The sequence below is a fragment of the Pelophylax lessonae genome, assembly GCF_965119305.1.
Source record: "Pelophylax lessonae genome assembly, chromosome: 1".
Taxonomy (NCBI): Eukaryota; Metazoa; Chordata; class Amphibia; order Anura; family Ranidae; genus Pelophylax; species Pelophylax lessonae.
The window spans coordinates 475,710,734-475,719,863 of NC_138768.1; the positions used below are offsets into that span (position 1 = coordinate 475,710,734).

The following is a 9,130-nucleotide window of genomic DNA, read 5'->3' on the forward strand; positions in this document are numbered from 1 at the left end:
ATGCACAGTGACCCCCCTTTCAATGCACAGTGACCCCCCTTTCAATGCACAGTGACCCCCCTTTCAATGCACAGTGACCCCCCTTTCAATGCACAGTGACCCCCCTTTCAATGCACAGTGACCCCCCTTTCAATGCACAGTGACCCCCCTTTCAATGCACAGTGACCCCCCTTTCAATGCACAGTGACCCCCCTTTCAATGCAGTGACCAGCGTACATGCCCCCTTTCAATGCAGTGACAAGCGTACATGCCCCCTTTCAATGTAGTGACAAGCGTACATGCCCCCTTTCAATGTAGTGACCAGCATACATGCCCCCTTTCAATGCAGTGACCAGCGTACATGCCCCTTTCAATGTAGTTGTGACGGTATCACTGTATCTCACCGCCTTGTAATTCCTTAATCCCCAATAGTTGGAGAATCCCCAATTCGCCCAATAAGAAATCGCTGAATAATTCCACACATGAGCCAAAGCTGAATGCTCGAACGCCTTTACTGGAAGCAACTCCAGGCATTTAAAACTACAATTTCTTTTATCCCCTGCCCCCATGCAAGGGAGACACCCACAACAAATACACATTAACCAATAACACAAGGGTTACAATCCACATAAAATCCTCCCTTCTGTCTGGGATGTAATTATAGTAAACAATGGTTAACATTATTATCACTGGCAGGAAAAATGCAGTTTTCTCTGTCGCTCATTGACAGACGTAGTCCTCCTTGATTAATATCAACTCGGGTTATACTGCCCTCTACAGGAGTAGGACTAGACAGGAAAGAAAACGTTCTGGCCACACCCTAGGGGCAGTCCCAGAGAGTATATCCTCTCACTTCCTGCTACAGCAAATCAGTTTTTTTCTGTCTATTTAGGAGTAAGGACCTAGATTCCTTGCTAGGATCTTCGGTCCTGGCAGGATTTTTTTAGAAATACTTTTTAGACCGCTTTTTTTCTCCAGTGTTCCTGTAAGATCTTCAAGCAAGTACGCTGAAACTGGGCGACGGGCTGGATGTTGAGATCCAGTGGTCACCCCAGTTCAGCCTACGAGCGCGTGCAGGCCATAGCTCCATGCTGGGTCGGCCGCGACATAGTCCCACTGGACGGGGACTGACCCTGCGAGTTAAACGTCTCGCCTGGACGCCAATGACCAACAGAGTCACGGCGTCCGTATTGGTCGACAGCCCCCCCACCCCGGTGGAGAGGGGTTCTGTCAGGAGTTGGCGCCCGCCTGGTTCCGGTATGGTGAGTAAAATATTCCCCCTCTCCCCCTGTCGGGTTTGTTGGGGACGCGGGCCCCTCTCTGGGATGGTCGGACACTCAGTTTCTGGGTCTCCCCTCTATCCTATAACAGGTCACAGATCCCCCAATTTCAGTGTGATTTTTGTGAATAGAAACCAGGAGGCTTGGTTTGGGAGCTGACTAAAGTCACTATATGACTGTAAGGGTGACTGAAGTCAGTGGCAGACTACTAAAAGGCATTACTATTGAGGTATAGAGGTATCCTACCTGTCTAGTGTGTACACAGGCCGATGCCTATGCCTGAGTTACTGCTGCCACAGATCGCCATCCCTCCAGAAAGCGAGGACACCTCCCGCAGGCCGAATGCACTCATCCCGCAGGCCGCTGCTAGCTGGCAAGCCGCCGCTATCCTACACAGGCCGCCGCCATTTTCCTGCAGATCGCACGAGGCCGCCATATTGGCGTAGCCTTGTGTCTCCAGCATGGGGGGCAGCCATGTTTGAGGTGACCAAACACCTCGTGGAGTAATTGGGAGGCGCCGGAAGGCGTGTAAAGGGGCGGAGCCGCCTCCTTGGCCCAGGGAAAGCAAGCCAAAGACTTCCTGTCTGTAACAGACAGTGCTGGAAGCAGGTTGATAAGAAACTTTTGTGCATCAGGTGAGCCTTGGGGTCGGTCTCTCTCTCTCTCTCTCTCTTTCTGAGGGGTCCAAGCAGGTAGACTGAGGGGCGCTACTGCGCTGGGGGACTAAGTTAAAAAAAAAAAAAAGTTTTTTTCTTGCAATTAATTTTTTTGTGTTTGCTGGCAAGTGTCTTGTTACATGAACCCTGCCACACATGTATCCCCACCTGATCCCCTCAGGGTGGCCGCAGGACCCTCCAGTACCCCACTTGTGATGATGCATTATCAGCAGTTTTGGAGTCTTTGGTATCCCGGGTGGAGGTAGCCTGTCAGGGATGGGGGTCAAGAAGAGCGACCCCCGCCTACCCCTATTTCATCTGATACCTCAGATACGGATTCTGAGCTGGTCATTGCAGTCCCTTTTCTGGGGTTGTTGTCTCAGGTACGGTCTCCTCCGACAGTAAGGAGGACGCTTCTGCCTCCGCCATAGCACAAGAAGCGTTGGTGGAAGCACTAGTTGTGTCTGTCCGGGAAACCTTAAATCTTGAGGTTACACCGGCAGAGGTAGCGGAGACTCATATTTCTTTTTTTGTACTAGCAAGCCTACCAAAATGGTGAAGGGTTTACCATGCCCAAATAGGGTCGTCCGTAAATGAGCCCTGCTATTTCCAAACGCATTGCTAGGCGCTATCATTTTGAGCAATCCCTCATTTCAAAGATGGACGGTACCACCAATAGTGGACTCACCGATTTCCAGACTAAATAAAGCCACTGTTATCCCGTTGGATTGACAGAATGGGCCCCACCCATCTCTAGGGTGGGGGGATGTCTTCACCGGTTTCCGGATCCAGGGCTTTCCAGAATCCCGGATAAAGGGGTTCGCAAGGTCATATGGTCGGGATACAAGATCGAGTTTCGATCACTTCCACCGGTGCGATTCTTCCCTTCCAATATTCGACATCCCCGGGTCGCTTAAAAAGCTTTGCGGGGGACAGCTTGATACAACAAGCAGTGGTAGTTCCCATTCCTTGGAGGAGTTCTAGTCAAACTTGTTCACAATGCCCAGAAAAAAGGGCTAGGTGCTTCCAATTCTGGTCTTGGAAGAGATGGAGTCCATCCATACAGTGGTGGCCTCCCTGCATCAGGGGGATTTCCTGGTGTCCATAGACATTTAGGATGCCTATCCTCATATCCCCATCTTCGTAGGAAATCAGCGTTTTCGTTGCTTTTCCCAAAGATCATCCCTGGTTCCCACCAGGAGACTGAACTATCTGGGCCTAATTTTGGATACATCCTTGGCAAGAGTGTTTCTCCATGCGGAGAAACTCCACAAGATTCAGTCAATGATTCGGATGTTGCTGTCCGTCAACTGGCTGGGATTGATGGTCGCCTCCTTAGAGGCAGTACCGTTTGCCCAGTCTCCTACCCGAATTCTCCAAAGAGGAGATTCTTCTCATATGGAATCGGAATCCCGATTCCCTGGACAATCGGATCCGATTGAGTGAGCGGACCAGGGAGGCTCTGGTCTGGTGGCTTCGGTCTCCGATGCTCAGCCAGGGGAAGTCATTTCTTCTGATAAATTCCAGGTTACCGATAAATGGGTTGGAACTGAGAGCGATCAGACTTTGTCTGATTTACTGGACCGAGCAGCTCCAGGGCAGCCCGGTTCGGATCCAATCGGACTATGCCGCGGTCATGACTTATGTCGATCACCAAGGGGCACCAAGAGTGCCCTGGCAGCCATAGAAGTGGCCAACATTCTTATTGGGGGAACAGTAGTTCCAGTTCTCTCCGCGATATTTATTACGGGGGTGGACAGGCAGATTTCAGCCGTCCGATTCTGGATCAAGAGGAATAGTCTCTTCATCCAAAGGTATTTCACCAGCTGTCCCTTCATTGGGGCACCCCGGATATGGATCTGTTGGTAGGTTGGCTCAACAGGGCTCGCACCCGCGATCCTCTAGCGGACACAACCTCTCAAATTGCTGCTGAGATTTCTCCGCAGGATAGAGGTGGAGGGAACTCCAGTTATCCTGGAAATTCCGAGCTGGCCTCGTCAAGCCGGGTACGCCGACTTGGACAGGCTAGTCATGGATGCGACTCAGGGAGGATCTGCGGTCTCAAGGACCGATCTTCCATAGTGCTTTACAGTCGCTGGTTTTGGTCTGGCTATTGAGACCCAGGTACTGAAGGACAGAGGGCTGTCAGCTTCAGTTATTCCTACTCTAATTAAAGCAAAGAAAGCGACTTCCAGCAAAGTCTATTATCGCACATGGAAGACTTATATCGCGTGGTGTGAATCTTTGGAATTTCCGTACCTATTCGGTGACCCGAATCTTGGCTTTTCTGCAAAAGGGGGTTGAGCAGAAACTATCCTTGAGCACTATCGAGGGTCAGGTTTCAGCTTTAGCAATCTTCTTTCAGAAGCCTTGGGCTACTCATTCCTTGGTGTCCAGGGGGTGCGGCACTTGGCTCCGCCAGTGCGCGCGCCCTTAACGCCCTGGGATCTTAATTTGGTGTTTGTCGGTTCTTCAGAAACCTCCCTTTGAAAATATCAGGGAGATTCCCTTGCTTACATTATCCCAGAAGGTGGCCTTCTTGGTGGCTATCACTTCTGCACGCAGGGTGTCAGAACTGGCTGCATTATCATGCCATTCCCCATATCTAGTGGTTCATAGGGATAAGGTAGTTCTTAATCCGAAGCCATCCTTTCTTCCTAAGGTGGTTTCAGATTTTTATCTGAATGAAGATATTGTGTTACCTTCCTTGTGTCCTAAGCCCAATCATCCTCAGGAATATGCGTTGCATTCCTTGGATGTGGTTCGGGCAATCAGGGTATACCTGAAGACTACGGAATCGTTCCCTGAGACGGATTCACTTTTTGTGATCACGGACGGCCCCAGAAAGGGGTTGCCTGCATCTGCCGCGACTATCTCCAAATGGATTAGACAGACGGTGGTACAGGCTTATTCTATTAAGGGTCGGAATCCTCCGTTCCCTATTAAGGCGCACTCCACTCGAGCGCTCAGTACTTCCTGGGCCTACGGCCATCAGGCGTCAGTGGTCCAGGTGTGCAAGGCGGCTACCTGGTCGTCGGTTCATACCTTTACAAAATTTTATAAAGTTGATGTGATGGCATCGGCGGATGCCTCATTTGGCCGCAAGGTTTTGCAGGCCGCAATTTGAGGAGACCGGTGGTCTACCTCGAGGGTTTTTTTCCGTTGGATTTTCAGTTGAGTCTCATCCTTTGATTGATGAGCCTTTAAAACTTCTAGTTGGCACCGGTTGGGCCTTCTAGATTGGATTTTGATTTCCATTATCCCACCCCTCATTTGTGGCACTGCTTTGGGACGTCCCGAGTTGATATTAATCAAGGAGGACTACGTCTGTCAATGAGCGACAGAGAAAAATGGATTTTTGTAAAATCTTACCGTAAAATTTTTTTCTCTTAAGCTCATTGACAGACGTAGTACCCGCCCCTCTGTTTTTGAGTTGGGTTGGGTTAAATTCTCTAAACACTGCTTTGTGACATACCTGATTTGCTGTAGCAGGAAGTGAGAGGATATACCCTCTGGGACTGCCCCTACGGTGTGGCCAGAACGTTTTCTTTCCTGTCTAGTCCTACTCCGGTAGAGGGCAGTATAACCCGAGTTGATATTAATCAAGGAGGACTACGTCTGTCAATGAGCTTAAGAGAAAAGGATTTTACGGTAAGATTTTACAAAAATCCATTTTTACCCACATGCTGTAACTTTAAAACTATACATCCAATCTTTATACAAATACATATTCACAATCAATCCATTCAGAGGGACAACCTATTAAAAAAAATGGCGCGAATCGGACCAGAGGTTCCAAAGTTAGTACCAGTCTCTTTGGCAGGGCTGTACACATGGCTTGTCTGCCCAAAACCAGTTCTACACAGTCTTTTGTCCTGGAGACAATTGAGAAGTGAATCCTCAATATAGTCTTTTAGGCAGGGAGAGGAAAAATGCTGACAGACATAGAAGGGCATCCTTCACAGTAGTGATCAGCATACATGCCCCCTTTCAATGCAGTGACCAGCGTACATGCCCCCTTTCAATGCAGTGACCAGCGTACATGCCCCCTTTCAATGCAGTGACCAGCGTACATGCCCCCTTTCAATGTAGTGACCAGCGTACATGCCCCCTTTCAATGTAGTGACCAGCGTACATGCCCCCTTTCAATGTAGTGACCAGCGTACATGCCCCCTTCAATGCAGTGACCAGCATACATACAGAGACCAGCGTGCGTGCGTGCCCCCTTCAATGCAGTGTGCCCCCCCCCCCCAGACCAGTGCACTTACCTGGGGCACTGTCGCGGCGGCGCCTTCTCCTCAGTGTCCCGGTGGCCGGCTTCTTTTCAATCCCCCGGCGGCGCGTCTCCCCGAGTCCTCCCGCCTCCTCCTCAGCCAATGGCATGGGGTTTGCCTTGCGCCCAATCAGGAAGCGCGTATGGGACGCAGTCCCAATTTACCAGGAGGAGGATCGGTGTGACAATAGCAAATTTTAATTCGCTATTGTCACACAATGGGTGGGCTCGGGACGCACTGCTCTGCGCCCCGGGTCCACCCTTTGCATCGCCCTATTAGAGCCTGTGGCTCTAATCGGGTGATGACAAAAAAAAAAGCCCCATTGAACTCAATACCTCCGGCGCCCCTGCATGCAGATTAGGGGGCCGGACGCATGGATAGGGAGGGCGGCGCCCCCAACGCACCGGCCTCCACTTTTCCACTGCTGTTCTCCTTTCAAAATACTTTACATCACCGGCCTAGAAAACTTTTGGAGAGAAGGAATTCTGACTTTTCTGAATAGTATTTTTATCAGTGGATACAAGGATTCCTTTGACTGAGGTAGAAATGCTGCAACAGTCTACCATAGCCACATCGTTCTTTTATGGAAATAGTTTGGGCCAACTTGGCTATTTAAAGTGAAATTAAACATGAAGTTCTACTTTCAATATGAGTGGGTAATTAAAGTGGAGTTCCACCCTATTTTTATACTTACCTCCATCTTCTCGCTCCGGGTCACCTGAAAAATAAATGGATAATCGCATATTTTTTTTTTTTTTTACTTACCTCGTAGCGAAGAAAATATACTTACCTTACTTCCTTCTTCCTCCTTCCTCGGCCGCGGCCCGTCGTCACTTCCTGGCTCTGCAATGATTCCTGGGAGCTGAACGTCATAGCTCCCAGGAATCATTGCGCCTGCACCGGCCCCGACGTCAGTTCCGGGTCGCGCGCGTCATCCCCTTCTAAACAGCTTCTGGGCATGCCCAGAAGCTGTGGAGGGGTGACGCGCGCGACCCGGAAGTGACGTCGGGGCCGGCGCAGAGCATCGTGGGACCACAGAAGGCGGAAGAAGACGCCGAAGAGGACGCGCTGGCTTCAAGCTGCCCACATCTGAGATGGCAGCGCTGGACAAGACGTTTGCAAGGTAAGTATTTCGTCTTGCAGGTAAGTGCAACCCGGGACAGATCAGAGGCTAGCCATTGTGGAATGCACTAGCCCTGACTGTCCCGGGGGTATTAAAAAAAAAAAAAACAAATCCTGGGTGGAACTCCGCTTTAACACAAAGTTAAGACATTCGTTATTTCCTTTAAAATTATTTTTTTCCATACCTAGCATGAAATGTTTTTCTTGTTTAACCTTTATATTTTTTTCATTACAGGTGTAACTGTATGTAAACAGGTTATTCAAAAGGGCAAAAAAAAACATATTAGGAGATTTATTTGGATGGGCTAGTACTTGGGCAGGCTGGAATTTTACATTAGGCATTTTGTTCATCTCGGCTTACAAGTTCCTGAATACTATTGCTGTTTTTGCAGCTGCAGTTTTTATTGCCATGGATACTTCTCTGGATTTGATAGTTAAAGAAAATTTTCCTTTCTTGTGAATCTAGTAGAAGGTAAAATCCACTGCACAATCTTTCAGTGTAAAATAGATATTTGCATGCACATTCCAAGCCTCTAGGAGGAGAAATGAATCTGGTTTAAATTTGAATACAATACAAAAAACTAACAAACAAATTGTTCTTTTCAGCAAACACTCAGGATGATATCATTTAGGCAAATCTACAAGGTGCTGGATATGGAACCTCTGCGATCTACAAGACAAAGCAGACCAAATAGAAAGCGCCCACTTGACAATAGTGACTCTGGTTTAGAAGCAGGAAAGAAGGACAAGAAAGAAAATGTGGAAAATGTTCAAGAACCTATTTAAGACTTGTGCATGAACACCATAGTTTTGTAATAGAACCTTGAATAAAACTTAATAGGTGTCAGCATTATAACAGTTATTTTCCAGAGTATCGGTACATATGCAACACCTTTCTTTCCAGTAGTGTGTACAGTGCAATGCTTGCCTACACCAATCTAATAGCATAGTTTTCTGTGTTGATATGTAATCAGGTATTGCCATATACGTAGCATTCTACATACTCTTTGGGAAGAAAGCGGTTATATATGTATGCTTTTTTTTTTCTGCAGTAAACCTACAGATTGTGAAGTTATGTATGCAAACATTCATCTGTAACAATATTAAAGTTTGTAAAGACAAATTTCTCTTGAAATGTAAACTGTTGGCTTATTCAGTTTTGTTTTTTTAAGTACATTGAAGGTCTTTCACCTACAGGTTATACTGGCACCTACAGAAGGATTGGACACTGGCAAAATAAAATCATAGGTAAGCTCAGGACAACCCCTCCTACTAAAAACATTCCTCAGTGTTATGCTGGTGTGCCTGGGGGATGGTCGTCTTTTCTTCAGCTATGCGTTTATGTGTAAAAGACTTCTCTATATTCTCTGTTTATTGGGGACACAGCTCAGCTTTAGATAATCAGCGACTGTATATATCGCCATCTGCAAGGGTAGGATTCTAGATGGTAGATACTAAAAAACAAGAGAAGGCCCAGAGGGCGGCCCCCTGCTGGTGGCCAAAACCCCCTCCATAGCTGTGGAGAACTCCGTTTTTTGCTCAGGGTCCAGACGTATAAGGCACAACATTGTCTTCTTGGTAATCCTAAGCTCCTTTTGTATTTTTTTCTCCAAGCAGGTTGCTGGATGGGTGACGGGCCATATAATATAGATCCTGGTACTCCTCCCCGTTACAGCTATCCATTGCAAGCAACTGCCCAGTTTTGTGGGTTCATTCTTTAGAGGGACACACATGACTGACCAGCCTGCTGGTCTGTGACAGTGTCCCCCTTACAGACCTGCAGCACCTCTGCTCTACCTGGCACACAGTTGTGGCTCCT

At 48.1% G+C, this 9,130-nt stretch overlaps 1 protein-coding gene across 1 annotated transcript in view; it reads left to right on the forward strand.

Moving 5' to 3' along the window:
- Positions 1-8,097, forward strand: part of ZFR2 (zinc finger RNA binding protein 2) — a gene marked incomplete at its 3' end in the record, with an annotated part of 435,737 nt that extends 427,640 nt beyond the window's left edge. The window contains exon 19 of the mRNA XM_082246780.1: positions 7,918-8,097. Coding sequence (XP_082102906.1) covers positions 7,918-8,097 — 180 coding nt within the window. The remainder of the gene's footprint in view (positions 1-7,917) is intronic.
- Between the last annotated feature and the right edge of the window lie 1,033 nt (positions 8,098-9,130).